Raw genomic sequence first — 17,437 nt, forward strand, 5'->3', positions numbered from 1 at the left:
CTTCACATATCGGTCGGATATAACCCGATCAACCTCTGTATAACTTGCCTTTCAGATGAGTGAGTATTCATACCGTGCGTAATGCGAGAAAAATGTACAGAGAAGAAAAAAAATGATTCAATCACCCAGTCGGCAGCTAGGTTTTTGGGTCCAGTAACACTGCCATCAGCTTGTTGAATTTCTAGTTTTTCTTTTGCTTTGCTGCAATTTCTTTTTTGTGGTTTTGTAAATCATGAAAAATATATCCCTATTAGAGTACTGCATGGGACCACTATCACTCGCTCAAACTCTTTCGAGTCTCCAACCCTCGAGCATACCACTCAGTGGAATGATTGACAACATCCCATATTTGAGAGCCTAATAAGCAGCACTGTCAATCTAAAACTCATACATGGAAGGAAACCACTCTATGCAATTACAATTCTAAATCATAATTCTGTATATTATTACGAAAGACTCAAATACAACACATATGGAAGTGTGCAATATCTACAGACTGAAATGTAAAAAGGATACACATGCTGACCGACCAGCCTAAGCAATTACAAATATCATTATCACAGTGCAACAAGGATGTGTACATCATTGTACACTTACTGAAAACGATAATCATATGCTGCGAAATAATAAATGCAGTTATAACCTTCAATCGAACATCATTTTAATGTGACAATAATCGTAGAAACATAAAATGTCAGCCTAGGCAATTTCAGCCCATAATCATCTATTTCATTTTCACATATCTTGGTAAGATATACAAAACTGCATTTTAACATGGTGATGATGACTATGTTCACTTTATTTTTTAATTTCACTGTCTTTTACTTCACGATTCATATTTGTCACTACCATAGACAAATGACAGAAATACTGTACTAATAGGGTTCGAGTGTATTTAGCTTGTTCGAGCGGAAAACATATAAATTCTGTATGACATCTAGTGTTGCCTGTGTGAACTATTTGCCGCTTGAGCGAAAAACTCTCATTGCAGTACTCTAATCCCCATAGTCATTATCATTAGCTCTCGGTAGTCAACCTACTAGAAATATTATGATGCAAGAAATATTTACTTGTGTACAATCTTATTTTTAAAAAAAACATACTTTGTGATGAAGGAAAACTGAAGAAAAAATTAATTTGAAAACAACTCAGATATTTATTTAGAAATTTTATCACAATGATACACATACAACGTTATTAGTGCTCTCACACAAGGAAGATTGATTTTGATGAAATTCAAAGTTCATGCTCCCAGCAACCTTAGAATGTTAGAAAATCATGCGCTTTTGTCTCCAGCAGCATCTCCATGGACTGCACATCTGTACACCACATGTCCAAACGCTGGATCATGGTAGATATCTGAAAATAAATCAACAGACAGACTTTTGCTATGTGCTGGAATACAAATTTTGTTCATTCGTGAAAGCATCCATTCTATGAAAATAACAGCATATTCACAAAATGAGACTTCAATTATAAATTTTGCATTATATACATTCATAACCAGATGTGCAAGTGGGACAGAAATGTACATTTTGAAAATTACCTGAAAATTGGCATTTTCTAAAATAAGTTGCATATTTTTAAAAATGTAGGTACACGTATTACAAATCATGAATAATTTAAAGCAAAAATATGGTACATTGATAAGGTATAGTTCCAATTAAAAATTAAATCTAATAGTTTTAAAATGTATAAATATTCAGAACTACTTTAAATTGTTTCAATTTTCAAGCATTACATTATTACTGGTGGGACTTGGCATCCCAATTGATTTGATCATTGCAAGTGCAAAGTATTTTTTTAGATATTAAATATGGTCTTATTTTTCCCTTGGATTACAATTTATGCATGAATTTTGTTGCATAAAGAATGTGCTCTATATCCTCCTCTAAGCAAGTATGTCAACAGAAGCACCTCTTGGCCCTAAACATGAGTTTTCAGGAAACTGCTTAATTTCTTAATCTTAATTACTAGTTTCTAAAAAAAACAATAGCAACACATCATCCTCACAGCAGTTTTCATGAATATCAGTATGTAACATCAGCATAGAAAAAGCAAATGAAAGCAGAATACTATTGGGGTTTTATGGGAAGTCTTCGCCCATGAGCGGCGCTAGTCACTTGTTTCTGTATTGTTAATACAGCCTCCAGATGGTGCTGAAATCGTACAACCATTCAGTTTCTGAGAAAGCAATTGCTGTGAAACTGTAAAAAGCCTGTGTTGGAGCTTTCTTTATTGGCGTTAACTGACCGTGTGGTGACTTTTTGGTTTGTGCAGTGACTGCATATTGTTTCATCAGTGTCATGTGACAGTGTTGTTGCTGTCTGGAAAGTGTCAATGAGCCGAAATGGTTAAAAAATGTGACATTTCACCTCACGTAAGCAAGGGAAAATTCCTGCTTTGCATACTAAAGGCTAATCCCTGAGAAAAATTGGTGGAATACTAAAACTTCATCATTCAACAGCAGGCAGAGTTATTAAGAAACAGAATGAACATCACAAATCATCTCTCCGACAACATGGCAGAAGGAAGAAAACATCAACTAGGGCAGATAAACAAAATAAAAACAGCAGCATTGAAGAATCAAGGACTGAGTTCCCACCAAATTGCATCTGTTCCGTGAATGGACCTTGGAAATGATCTCATACCAACGTGTCTTGATTGTGAGAATTGGGTATTACCTAGAAAAAAAATGCATAAGAAGCCGCAGCTGACACAGGCCCACAGGACAGCATGACATAAATTTGGGAGCCGATATGCAAGCTGGACTGAGGATTACTGGAAACATGTGACTTAGAAATTTAAAATTCTAGGAAACGATGCAGGAGTGAAGTTATGGTTAAGAAGAGGAACTTCAAAATGATTGTATTACTGAGAGACAGAAATCATCTGGTTGAGTAATGGTATGGGTTTGCTTTACAGCTAAAGGTGTCTGAAGGATCGAGATATGTGAAGGATCAGTTGATTCTCCAAAATATCTGCACACTCTACAGCACAAAGTACTGGTAACAGCCAGAGATCACTTTTTTGGGTCAAATATGGACTACAACATTTACCAGCATGACAATGCTTCATGCAATCGATCCTGAATGGTTAATCAGTGGTTCACAGATATGGATATTCTGAGACTTTGTTGGTCACCTAACTTCCCTAATATGAATCCTATTGAAATTCTGTGGGTCATTATGAGTAAAAACTGTGCAACAAGACATTTTCTAGTAGGTTGGAACTCATAGCACAGATCGTCAGGGTTTGGTTACATGTTGAACTTTGCCGTAATCTTGTTGTAAGCATGCCTCGACGATTGGCTGCCTTGAAGAAAGCCAGAGGAGGAAGGGCTACCAAATACTAGTGACCTGTTTTGTACCTGTTGGTAAACCTAGTGTTTCTTTACCATGTGTATTACGATCAAATTGCTCCTGAGATTTTCAGTTGATGTTTATTTGCAATTTTAAAATTACACCATATAATTGTATTATTGTAAGCCACATGCATAATTACATATATATGCATATAAATTGAATACCATGTGTTTATTTGTTTCAAATTGTGGTGTAAATGAGGAGATTGTAATGGTCATTCACAATATTAATTTTACTGTAATCAAAAATTTGTGTCAACCTTCATTCTGGGTAATATGTCAGTTGACACCCATGTGTGAGCCAGTGTCGCTATTTTTTCTTTACAAACTGTATAAACCAGCAACAATGCTACAGGTTTAACTTCTCTTTGGTTGCAATCAAGAACACAAGAGACCCATGAGGTCAAATGGACTGAAAAATGCATGGAAATGGCTCCATTTTAGCAACTTGCATAAGCCAGAAGTTCCCAGCAAATTGACACACATGTATTCAAAGAAAAAAGACTTATGTGGCACTGGTTAATAAATACTCTTGCGTATTACACACACATAAGCAACCGAACAGGCAGGGACAATAAAGGGTGGGATAAAGCAGACATACATATATCTGTAGTATTACCATTACAATACAAGGTGTATAACCTTGTGAATTACTAAATTTGTAAAAGTTTGTGAAACATTATTCTACGAGAAAATAATGATTATAAATAAAACAAAAAATTGATTTCTGGAAATCAATGTTTTTTTTTCTTCCTTTTTAAACTACGAGTATGAGCTAATGCATACCTGATCTTTATTTAGAACTCTTGGCTGAACCCATGTCATAAGAACAGTACTCGCTACTTGATCGATGGCTCCCTTCACAAGACCCTGGGCTAATGCCTTCATCACTAGCAGCTCTATCTCATTTATAGGCAACTGGGTCTCCTTTGCTATCTCCTGAAAGGTTAATTGCCTGCTGGTTGCTGGCCTTTTGAATGTCATCTGGAAAGGGAGAAATCTCATTTGTGCAGTTGTAATGAATAGGGAAGAACTGATACCACTTCAACAATTATTTGTATTCTCCTCATCACACTTTGGTGCACACATTTAGGCTTATTGCTACAATAAGGATTAGACAAAATTTATTTTGCTAAATTATGGTTCTTACATGCAGATAAACACACTTTATTAAATACTGAAAGCTAAATTAGTTATATGAAGAATTTACTGGCAACTACTTCATGGAATTTTGAGGCTCAACAAGAGATTGACCGTGGGTCTTTGGCTTTCTGTGCCAATACTCTACCACCAAGCTGCCATGCCAGCCTCGATCTTCACTCCAAATTTCACAACTTAAATCTTTCTATGTCCATTCTAGGTACTTGCAGCGTCAAGTTGTTGGTGGTGAGTTGACACATGGGGCAACTATAGTGACCACAAGGAAAAGAACCTTCGGCCAAAAGCCTGTGATACTTCTACATCGGTTCAACTTGGGCCATAAAGAAGCATGCTCCACTGTGATGCCCTCTCTCCATGTGGGAGTACGATGCACATGAGTTATGAGTCTGTGAAGGCTCTTTTACCTGTGGTTCCACTATAGTGTCACCTTCCTACAACTATTTCAAACTGGATTAGCTGTTAAATACAGGATATCATTACAGACAGACTGAAAAAAAATGCATATTGCATCAAGTTGGAAATTCACAGTTCTCTCAATTAATTAAATTTCACATTTGTTAGTTATATGGTTTTGAATATTATTCAACATTAATTGCTAGAGGTCACTTAAATCAACTGTCATCCCTCACAACCAGAAAGATGAGCTGAGGAAGTTCATTTATGTTGTGTTGTGCTATTATTTTGCAGGTCTATTGGTCTGACAAATATTGCTGCTGTAGTTCTGGTAATTTCTGAGATACAAAGAGTGGGTAAGGACTGGCAGATGGATACACATTTATCAGATATAGGTCCTTTTTTATAGTTTTGGTTATTTGGTACCCTAAAACAGCATTCTTAAAAGATACTGATAAAAATCACACCAGGAAATACAAAAGCATCAGCATATAGTTTTCTATGACTACTTTCAATTCACAATTAAAATTCATGAACTGTGGAAATCCAATATTACATTCCTAGATTTTGCATTTTTCTGTACGATACACTTTATTAACACATTTCATATTTTCAGTCCTTCCCCCAAGTTTTTGGATCACAAAGAAGTAGAAGTACTTTTGGAATATTACATTCCCATTGTTGGGATAGAATCCAATCCTTTTTGAGTTTTAGTGAGTGTTTGAATCATCTCTGCATCCTTCTTTTGCTGTACATGGTATCTTCTCACATTTGATGCAAAACAATGGGGATTAAATTTAGATTTTTTACAACTAATCACCTAAAAAATATAATTCATGCACAGGAAAACCTCGTTAATACGATATTGGTTAATACGAAGTACCCTTTAATCCAAACTTCTTCCCATTCCCCAGCCGATAAGATAGGATATTTAATGTATTTCAGTATGGATAATTTTTAATACAAAGTTGTTTACAAGACCCTTCGGCAAAACTGGTTTCGCTTAATTTGAAGTAGACACCTGCATAAGTCGAGAAGAGAAGATCTAATATGGAGAGAGCTTGGATGTTATTTTAACTTCACCTTGACTTGTTTTCTTGTCTTAAGAGCTGCTGACAACTCAGTGAAAACCCGCTGGACTTGCATTCTTTGGTAATGTGCATGGCAGGAAAAGCTCTAAGCCCTAATCGCCTTGAAAATATTTACCAGTGCCATGAGAAATACGAGATAAGATCACTTGAATGTTCCAAAAAACAGGCGCGTGGCACTTGGAAGTCTCGCGCATCTGTCTAGCTCTCAACTTGAGTTTCAGGAGTTTTCCGTGAGTGAGCAACTCTTGGCCTGGTAGCTGGCAACTTCCGGTAACCACCTCCATTCAAAACGTGTTCTTTGTTCTCAGTAACATCTCATAAGAAAGGGTCACTGTTACAGATAATCAAAGCCACATAGGCCAACTTAAGATCGGCAAACTCCTTACTGCATAGTCATCCAGGTTCCAGCAAAAGTTTGTCTCGATCTTACATATGTCATAACTCCAGTTTCCTGCTTCATACATTTTCCCAACTGTGATGACATCATAAATTTTGCCAAAAACATGTCCTGTTGGCTCAGTGACTTGGGGGTGGGGTCGATGCAGTGTGTTTCAGCCCTGATTTTCTTGCTCATGTGTGCACACGGGCTGATTACAGGTGAGGGTGGAAGTGGAATCCTCCTCCTTTTCTTTGACGTCTAAAATTAAGCAACCATGCTCAATGGAGGAATGAACGCAGAGACAGATTAAAAAATAAAGAATAAAAAAACAGTATTTAAGGGGGAAAACTTTTGGTGGAGCTGGTGTTTGACCTCCATAATACTCCTAAATCCAACAATAAATCGCCGATTAACTTCAATCCTCTCCGTTTTGATATCAAAAAAGTTTCATAAAGCTTTTTTTGAGGTCATTTTATTCTGGTGGTCTAATGGGGACTAAATATACAGTTCAAAGGAGAATCCAAACCATTTTACACGTCGCTATTGAAAACTGAATCAACACTGTCCTTTGACATCTCAACAAGTGATCTGACACAATAAAAGATCCTAACTACAATGTAAACAAATTGGTGGGGGAAGCACTTGGAGTTCCACTGCATTTTTTCATATCAGAGACCTGGTGCTAATGTTCTTTCCTTTTTATTTTTTACCCTACGCTAGCAGCAGTCTGAATTGAGTGATTAATTGAGCGTGGCACTGTTTAATGTGTCCTCGAATCCATATTCTGTGCAAAGAGATCACAAGTTGCATGTTTCCTTTTCAGGATGGATTACAATGCAAGTCAAGGAAGAGTTTGGACTGCTCATTGGAAAGGAAGAGGTGGGACTGTTTTTTTTGTCTGGTGCCAAGAAATGTTGTGTGTCGTCTCAAGAGATCTTATCTAAATCAGTTAATCCAGTAACGAACAATGGTCTAGTAGAACCACATAAAATCCAACATTCATTCTGCCCGATTATCGCCATGCTGGCGCCAGTGTGACTGTTGTCGAGATTCTTCGAGTTTCACTTTTAATAAACAAGAGATTGTTTTGCTTTCTGTAGGTCTCGGTACAAACGGGTTTCTCAGGAACTAGAATTGTAAGAATTTAGTGGAAGAGCAACAACTGTGGTCAATTAAAACAAAATACCATTTTTAAAATACGTTTTGGTGAAAACAATTTCATGCCCTTTTTTCCTTCCCATAATACGCATCCAGTGTATAACAGGATGATTGTATAACAGGGGTAATTGGTTTTACAGTCTCCTAGGAATCTCTTTGCCCATGAGCTGCGTGCCCTCATTATGTCACATATTTAGTCTAAAAAAATTGCATGGCGTACTTGAGTCAATAAAGTTTATATAAAACTTACAATATTATTATATAGTATACATATAAAGCTGATTGCTATTACCAAGTCTAACACATACATTATGGGGGTGATTTATACTCTTAATTTATTTCCGGTTATGGGGCAATTTATACTCTTAATTTACTTGCAGAGGAAATCACGCGGCACCTCAAAAAGTTTGGATAACTCGGTCGATTAATTCGAAGTTGACATTTTTTGGTCCCTTGAACTTCATATTAATGAGGTTTTCCTGCATATAAAATATGTTTAATACCTCCATCAAACAAAGGAGTGAGATCTTCTGACGCAGAGCCAATTCCTTATCTTTAAGATCTGGAACAGCTGTCCACTGGGCCCTCATGTTGTTGAACTCCTTTATGCTTCCGGAATTGAAAGCATACAAGAATTTAACCAGCCAGCCTCTTTCATCAGATGTCTTTAGGGTTTCTAAAATGGGATGGGCCAACTGGAAGATACAAAGAGCATACACATGACACAACATAGAAAATTCTTTTGTTACAGAAACTTTCACTGCAAATTGATTGTGGAACTAACAATTATAATAGTAAGGACAGAACAGAATAATAGGTACTTTAACATCAAATTTGCCAGTAATTTTACTTATCTGATGTTCCTCTAAATAGACTTTATAATTTACTGCAAAATTTTGCCACACTGTTACTTTTTTACATGAATATAAAGGTATAACTAAGCTGCTCGTCAAGTCAACCTTGCAGCAGGTTTTATGTATCAATCCGCGCGAGAACTGAGCTCAGAATCTTCCGTGCCAGTCTTTCCTCAACCGCAGAGCTGCTTACATCGCAGACACTGAGAAAATCCACAGTATTGCCAACCGCACAACACATCAAAACCCGCATGCATGTCAAGTGGAATGTATTTTTGCTTCTCTTTGTCTCCTGAAACATAAAATTTTAAAAGTACTTTCTGCGCATAGATTATTTAATAAATGTGTCATTACTTAATATAAATGCGAAATATCTTCGAAACATGAGAGCGTGTGTGTATATTTCGAGCACGCAAAAATAAAAATGAACAAAGATAAAAGTAAACAACGATAGGCCCTCTTGAATTTAATGACAATTTTTTTTTTTTTGGTTTAGAAAGAAATACATTTATGAAAAACGTGGTTGCTTCGTCCGCAATACATCCGTTCCTGTAAGACACACGCAATTCAAGTTATACCACCAAAAAAACATGATTTGTTATTGGTGATATATACAATCAGGTGCATTGTCTGTCGCTATTACTCTGGTTTCAATTTATGAATCACTTCACTAAACCAGGATTCAAATCTTGGTCTGTCCATTTCTTGCGGATAATCACCCTTCCCTTTCTTTGCGCGGAACAGTAAATATGCACCTTCAACAAAGCTTTCATTGCCGCCAGTGGGTGAAACAATAAGCCTCCCCCTTCCCCTCATCGTTGGTTTCTTCAGCCCTGGCGTGGTTTTGCATGCTGGTATCCTTCCATGTTTTATTCCCCCTTCCCCCACCCACCGAGTTGAAGGACGTCTCGTCCAAATAATAAACATGTTTCTTCTCACTGCGATATCTTTTAATACCGCGGAGATTCTTTTGTCGTCAAAAAACAAACAATCGTTTCCTCTTGCTAAACTCAAACAGCAAATCATTCAACACCCGTGATACAATTCGTGCGCACATTGACGGCAAATCACCTCACGCCCTGTTTTACTTTGATCTTGTTGCCGCAAGGAGGATTATGCATTCAAAACAACTTGCTTGTCTTTGAAGAAAATTTCCCTTCGGACGAAGTCCAAAATAACATTAGGGTAAAACCGCGCGCTGAACAGTAGATTCAGCCATTCTCGCTGCTCTACAATAAACATAGGGTTAAAAGAGTGGGATGTGCAACACTGGTATCGCCGATTGCACGCGTTCTGCAACGCATTCAGTCTCGCTCGACTCGCTCTAAAGTTTCAGTGTCTCTTCAACGCACTACACATTGCAGTTGGCGAATCTACGGTTCTAAGTTCGTCTGCACAGTGATTGCAACCAATTAAGTCCATACCTGCTAATGGATGTACTATTTTGTCTGTATATTACAAATTAAATAACTGTTTTCTTGCAAGTATGCAGTTGTGTCGGAATAGAACCCGTCTCAGTGGAACTATGTTCTTGCGCGCACGTTTGGAACTACATATGCGAAAACCTGCTGCAAGGTTGACTTGACGAGCAGCTTAGGCAAGCATAGTTTTGTAAAGTACATGATTGATTGATTGATTGATTTGATGTTTAAAGTCCATTTTATGCACAGTAAGGTTAATCGGGACTGGACCTACAGTTTAAAGTGGGATCCGAATCACTGTGTGCCTCCACCAGGTATCGAACCTGGGACCGCTTTGTAAAGTGCATGTCTAAATACGTCCATAGTTTCTTTTTCTTTCTGAGGCTAAGGATGTGCGATTGACCCTGATCTTGAAAAATCTCTAATTGCAACATAAGGGTGAATGATGCTTACAGGGTGGGAAATAACCTTTTGCTAGGGGTCTGCAGGAAAAAGTAACAACAATTAAGAAATTATGGTAATACCAAATGTTTACTACGACAATTGTGGGTACAAAAACACAATTAAAAGTTAGTTCACGACAAACCACCTTGCTTCAAGGCAAATGCTAAAACTAAGACCTTCTTCGGCGAAGTAGCATTGACTACTTCAGCAGTTCTGAATGGCCGGGTGCATCACCGGACCTGAATGCAGCGGAGCACTTTGGGGCTATTCTGAAGGATGCAGTTGAGTCCTTGATGATAGTGGAACGTGGACCGGACTGCTATTCCCGGCCAACACTCCTTGCTCATCTGGAACAAGTCCTCCGTGACATGGAATGGAATACGGACTGTTTGCGAATCTTCTGAGCTCCTACCCTGATCGTCTTAGTGCTGTGAGAGAAGCAAACGGTGGACATACTAACTTTTAATTTTGTTTTTGTAACCACAATTGTCGTAGTAAACATTTGGTATTACCATAATTTCTTAATTGTTGTTACTTTTTACTGTGGACCCCTAGCAAAAGGTTATTTCCCACCCTGTACATGAGTGCACATTCACAAAAGAACACCAATGCCAGAACTCAAATCAGGGAAGGTTTGTTGACTGCTGAATGTGCTTGACCACAAAGTCAGTTGACGTTAGTGTCAATAATGGTGTTAGCTACACAGTTAACAGATACACTATTGATCCTGATGCACTAGTTTTTTTTTATATATATATATTACAGGAATTGATCAATTTCTCAATATAATACACATTCATGTAATTTATGGGTTCTACAGAAAGGTGATGAAGTATCACCTGTGTTTGCTGCGATATTTTCAGAGCGCAATAGTGGTGGTCACTTTAGATAACGGAACAGACTAATTAGATTTTTGGACAAAGCAAGCACTTGTTTTAAACATATTATCTCAAAAGGTTTCCATTCCTACAAACATGAATGAAACATTATAATAATGTTTATGAAAGTTACATTGCAGCTATTTAAAATAAAGTCTTGGCATGAACAAAATTCATACACATTAAATTTTTGTGCCAATATGTGCATATATATATATACAGGATAAAAGGAAGGAGGGCCACAAGGGCTAAATAAAAAGTGAAAGAGGAGAGAGGAAACACTCAATAGACACAGAAAAACTTCAAACTTTCATGGTAGCTACCGCATCATCAGGAGTAGAAAAAAGACTTGTTAACTAAGCAACATAAACAGTGCGATAGCATGGGCTGCAGTGTTGCCAGGCCCAGAGAAAAAGTGTTCACAGTGCCCAATCCCTGAAACCTTTCCTCTGGCTCCGTTTCATCGATGATATCTTCATGATCTGGACACATGGAGAACAATCCCTGACTACCTAGACCAACTAAACCATTTCAGCTCCATCAAGTTCACCTGGACCCACTCCACCAATCAAATCGCCTTCCTATATGTGGGTGTGCACATGAAGGAAGGTCATTTGGGCCATGTGCGACAGGTGCAAGACCATACTTGAAGCAAGCATCCTCCGAGTATGGTCTTGGAGTGCGGTCTTCAAGTCGTGGACTGGAAGTGAAAGTCTTTTGAATTGCACTTCGACTGAAGCGCCAAATACGATCAGTAGATAAAACTGAGTACTCATTGTTTTCCCTGCATTTTAAACACTTATTTTTCACCATAGAAACAACATAGCATTTTCAAATGTTCGTACACATACATTTCCACACATTAGAAGAACTTTAACCAACAACTTGCTGGCCCATAACGTATATTTAACCTGTGTTGCTGGCTTTCTACCTCCGTGGTTTTACACAAATGAACAAAGAGTGCGAAAATCACGTGACTTAGTCGGCAACCATCTGTACTGCGAGCTGTGCACTTACGTGCTTCTGTTCTTGGCGCTTTCGAACTGTACTAGGTGATGTCACTTCCATCAAGACCATACTTCAAGTCTGTAGTTTGTACCTTTCGGACAGAGCCTTGGAAACCTCTATCCACATCAAACCTACCAACCATATGCAATACCTACACTTCTCCAGCTCCCATCCATTCCACACCAAGAAAGCCATACCATTCTCTCTGGCACTCAAAGGTCAACACCTCACCCTCCTCCTGACAGAACTACAACCTCCGCCTACACCAAGCCTTGATCAACCATGGATATCCTTCCACCCTGGTCACCAAACAAATATCTCGAGCTGCTTCATACACCTCCACCAAGAAACCTGTCACCAATCCCCCTATACTTGTCACCCATCACCCCCACCCAACAAAATCAGACACCCTCTACATTCCCTCCTTCCCATCCTACACAGTGATCCTGACACCAGAAATATCTTTCCCGACAAGCCCAGAGTTGTTTTCAAACACCCTCCCATCTCCAAAACATCCTGGTCCACCACAATCCACCAACTCATAATCAACTAGTCCCTGCCCAAGGTGCAAAACCTGCCCCATATTTGTCACTTCCCACACCCTCCAGATCCACATTGCCACTGGCAAATTCACCCTCTATCCCAAAAGAACCTGCTACAGCTTTAACCTCATTATATCCTCACCTGCAATATCTGTGGGAGCTTCTACCTAGGGGAAACATCCACAGCACTGAACCTCCGCATCAACAACCACCGCTCCTCCACCCAAAACAAGGATTTTGCTGTTGCCATTCACACCAACCACAATATTCCCTTCAATGACTGTTTCTAGGTAGCGATCATCCGCTCCTTGCCCCAATCAACCAACACCTCAGTACGCAAAAGTTGGAAGAGGGCCTACATATCAGCCATGAGTACAACCACATCCCCTGGCCTGAACAAGGCCACCCAGTAATGTCCACCCACACCCTCCCCTCACCTTCAACAACACCTTTCACCACTCACAGTTTTTTCAAGTGTGGCACTGTTAACACTTTTTCTCTGAACCTGGCAACCCTGCAGGCCATGCTGTCGCAGTGATGATGCAGAGCTACCACGAAAATTTGAAGTTTTTCTGCATCTGGTGAGTGTTTCCTCTCTCCCCTTTCACTTTTCCACTATATACGAGGGTGGATCATTAAGTATCACACAACATTTTTTCCCCACGTCGTTATTGTGGCTGGGACATTTATATTTTACATGCGTATAGTTTGAAGTTCTCGCTACAGACGTAATTTGTTTGATCAGGTATAACTCTTGCGACAGAAGCGTGAACTACTTATTGTCGTCAACGTCTGAAGAGCAAAGAGCTGTAATTCGTTTTTTGTGGGCGAAAGGACAAAACCCTAGTGAAATTCACAGGGAAATGTTGTGTGTGTATAGGGAAGACTGTTTGGACCTTAGCAACCATTGTGAATGCTGCAAGCTTTCAAAAAACATTGTTAAAGTTGCGTCGAGCCCTTCAAGAGAAACGCAACGCTGCAAATGTCATACTGTCCCATGACAATGCTTGCCTCCATGTTGAAGCTACTGTTCGTGCCAAAATCGAGAAATTTATTTTGGAGGTGTTCCAGCACCCACCATACAATCTGGGCTTTGTACCATCAGACTTCTATCTGTTTGATCTAATGAAGAAATTCCTACGTGTCAAATGCTTCAATTCCGATGACTGTATTCCCAAATGACGGAGTTCAATGAACAGGGTTTATTGAAACTAGTGTCACGATGGGTAAAATGTGTTGAAAGACTTGCTTCCTATGTCAAAAAGTAGCTAAAAAATGTTGTTTCATTGTGTATAATTTATGTTGTCTTACCTTTTAAACTTCCTTTTTAAAAAAATGTTGTGCAATACTTAATGATTTACCCTTGTGTATTAAGTCATTCCATGCCAAATCAACAAAAAAAAGTGTAATTTCTGACCAAACCATCTCGGATTTTTCTGAAATTCTACTATTTGGTAGTGTTCATGAAGATATGAAATCCTGAGAAATTGTAGCTTCCTGTGTGGAATAGTAATGGAGCTTTGGGGGCTTGAAAATACAAAAAATTGTCGATTTTTAGTCTGCTCTCGAGACTTTCATGGATAATTGCTCTTACCCTAATTGACGTAGAGAGCTGGTTGTAGTCATGTTTGAAAGGACATGAAATAAGCTTTCCAACGGTGTATCACATCACTATATTTAGAATAAAATATTTTCAAGGTCATCCACTTTGACCTTTGAAGATGCATATCTGCGATTTCCTTGGGACTGAAATATATTGTTAACACAAAGTTACGCAATAACATAACCAAATTTGAAGTTGGGACGATTATGGGATAATTAAAGAAAAACAATTTAATTAGTATACATGTATTTTTTCAGCTGGTCATGTCTAGTGGGAGTTTGCAACACTGCACTCCTGCATTGCAGACTTGAAATCTGCAATACTTCTGCAACTAGAAAGTGAAGAATGTGTGCAGGAGTCTTGTTTGAAACAAGTGTGGTAGAATGTTGAATAGATAGTGTGTTTAGTGTGACAGTTTTAATTTGAGCTGACTTTATCTAAGTAAGATACCTTGATCACCAGCTTCATGGTATCATCCCGATTAGAAAGCCTTGAAGATTTTGAGATCCGTGGAAACCTTGACAGTCCATATTATGTAATTAATAAGTATCACCTGGAAATTAACACCAAAGCAGGAACAAACAGTGGATATCCACAGACAGATCAACACTTGAAACATCAATGAAGCCTGCAAAATTCATAGAAATTCTAGTCGAAAAAATGTGCACCTGATCGGAAATTCTTTCATGCCAAAATGCTTAATTTCTCAAGCATTTAAAAGAAACTGTTCTTGATAGGCACTACATTGTACTTTGTGATTTTGCAGAAAATTACTCCTGTGTGTTGAAAGATGCCTTGCAAGGTTTTCACTGGAACAATGGTCAAGCAACAATACATCCATTCACTACTTATTATGGAAATCCCAGGACTTCGACAGTCATAACTGAAAATTTTGGTTGCCATATCAGATAGCATGATAAAGCATTAGTTAACTTACTCCAGAAAGTACTTATTACATTTTTGAAGGATAAATTTGGTTCTGACAAACCTGATCAAGATATTTTACTTTTCTGATGGAGCAGCAGCACACTACAAGAATCGCAAAAACTTCATCAATGTTGCCTACCATGAGGATGATTTTTCTATGTTGTGTGATCGATTTGCTAAAGTTAATTCCATTCCAGGAATCAAAAAGGTTCATGCAGTACTTCCTTTTACAAAAGATGTTATACATATGAAACTTTATTCTGCATGTGATGAATTTATAGAACATCGTTTCATAATATGTTCAAATGTCTTAGAATTCTCAGATATTACTGGATATTTTACTTGCATATATAATAACAACTGGTGGCTAGAGTGTGTTCATAAAGTGTCTGAAGACACCGGTGATTTACAAATTAACTTTCTTCAACCTCACGGACCATCAGGATCATTTTTATGTACCCATTTTGTTCAACTGGACATTTGTTGGGTCTCAACGAGCAATGTTCTAACAAAAGTAGATCCTTCCACTGTTACAAGAAGAATGTACACTTTAACAATGGACGAAAGCCAGCTTGCCATGCAAAGATTGAATGAATACTGAAGAACAACCTGTGAACTATGGTGCATGTAAGTTATTTCTCAGGAAACAAACATTCTTGTCCATTTTTCACTACTATAGATAATCATATTTTTCTTAAAAGTAATATCAACAGTGTTGCAAACTCCCACTAGAAATGACAGACTGAAAAAATACACTTATACTAATTAAATTGTTTTTCTTTAATTATCCCATAATCGTCCCAACTTCAAATTTGGTTATGTTATAGTGTAACGTTGAGTTAACAATATATTTCAGTTCCAAGGAAATCGCAGATATGCATCTTCAAAAGTTCAAGGTCCAAAGGTCAAAGTGGATGACCTTGAAAATATTTTATTCTAAATATAGTGATGTGAAACACCGTTGGAAAGCTTATTTCATGTCCTTTCAAACAAGACTACAACCAGCATTCTACGTCAATTATGGTAAGAGCAATTATCCATGAAAGTCTCAAGCACAGACTAAAAATCGACAATTTTTTGTATTTTCGAGCCCCCAAAACTTCATATCTTCATGAAGATTACCAAATAGTAAAGTTTCAGAAATTTCTGAGATGGTCGGGTTGTGAACTTTGTTGATTTGGCGTGGAATGACCCCATTCAGCTATTTCTTAACCATAGTGTGTTGCATATTATTTATAGCTATATAAATTTTCACACAAACCTCCATCAGGTAATTTGATATACTCACCAATTCACCAAAGTTGTAAACACCTTCACCAAGGAGAGCAGCAAGTCCTAAGCAGTAAGCATGATCCTGCTGAACTTTGTTGCTAAGCTCAGATATGTCAATACATCCCAGATATCTGCAACAGGAATTTATAAGTGTGTGTCTGACATATCATAACTACAGGAACATAAATCAACTACTTGAAAATTCCACATTTCATATTTATTGGCTGATGAGGTGAAATAGTTTTTCAAATGTAAGAAATTTGGTAATTTCTCATGAAGGTATGCCTTATATTCTTTTTTCCATTATAACCAAAATGTCTCAATTTTACAGAACTAAAGCAATGTGAAAATCTTAAGCATAGAAGGAAGGTAAAAAACACATGAAAAAATAACACAGTAAATTAATAATGCCGAATTTTGTCCTAAACTGAAAAAAATAACACTGGATTGCAGTAAAAAGAACATCAAAATTTAGAGAAAAATAAAATGAAAACTTTACATCTCTACTTATAACTTATATTTTAATGAAATCATAAAAAATAACAAGCAAGTGTTGAATTATTAGAGATTATAACTGTTTAAGGAAGTTTTTAGTCAAGAAGTCCTGGGTTCAAACTCAGTGGAGGCACATTGGTTCAGGTCCTACTTTAAACTGATGGTTGAGTTCCGATTAGCCTGTTTGAGCATAAAGTGAAGTTAATACACAAACTTTGTTGGTACAATGGTCAAAACTACCATAGAAAAACTTTTTATTTGTAGTGACCAAACTTTTTATTACTCAAAATCTCACTACAATTTCACACATGCTTTTCAAGAGTTATATGAAAATAAAATTTGAAAACCTGAAAAATACGTGAAATTCTGTCAAAACATTAAGTAATATTATGTTTAAGCAGGATAAGGATAATTTTTCAAGATTTAAATTTATTTCATGTGCATCCT

At 37.6% G+C, this 17,437-nt stretch overlaps 1 protein-coding gene across 2 annotated transcripts in view; it reads right to left on the reverse strand.

The window, feature by feature from the left end:
* Positions 1-1,142: 1,142 nt before the first annotated feature.
* Positions 1,143-17,437, reverse strand: part of Rpn9 (regulatory particle non-ATPase 9) — a 42,358-nt gene continuing 26,063 nt past the window's right edge. For both annotated transcript variants that reach the window (XM_083121734.1, XM_083121735.1), the window contains 4 exons: positions 16,512-16,626; positions 8,050-8,241; positions 4,151-4,348; positions 1,143-1,359 (listed from right to left, as the gene is read on the reverse strand). In XM_083121734.1, the coding sequence (XP_082977860.1) occupies positions 1,261-1,359; positions 4,151-4,348; positions 8,050-8,241; positions 16,512-16,626 (604 nt within the window). In that variant the 3' untranslated portion in view covers positions 1,143-1,260. The remainder of the gene's footprint in view (positions 1,360-4,150; positions 4,349-8,049; positions 8,242-16,511; positions 16,627-17,437) is intronic.

The sequence above is a fragment of the Lepisma saccharinum genome, chromosome 4 (assembly GCF_977018435.1).
Source record: "Lepisma saccharinum chromosome 4, izLepSacc3.1, whole genome shotgun sequence".
NCBI classification, from domain to species: Eukaryota; Metazoa; Arthropoda; class Insecta; order Zygentoma; family Lepismatidae; genus Lepisma; species Lepisma saccharinum.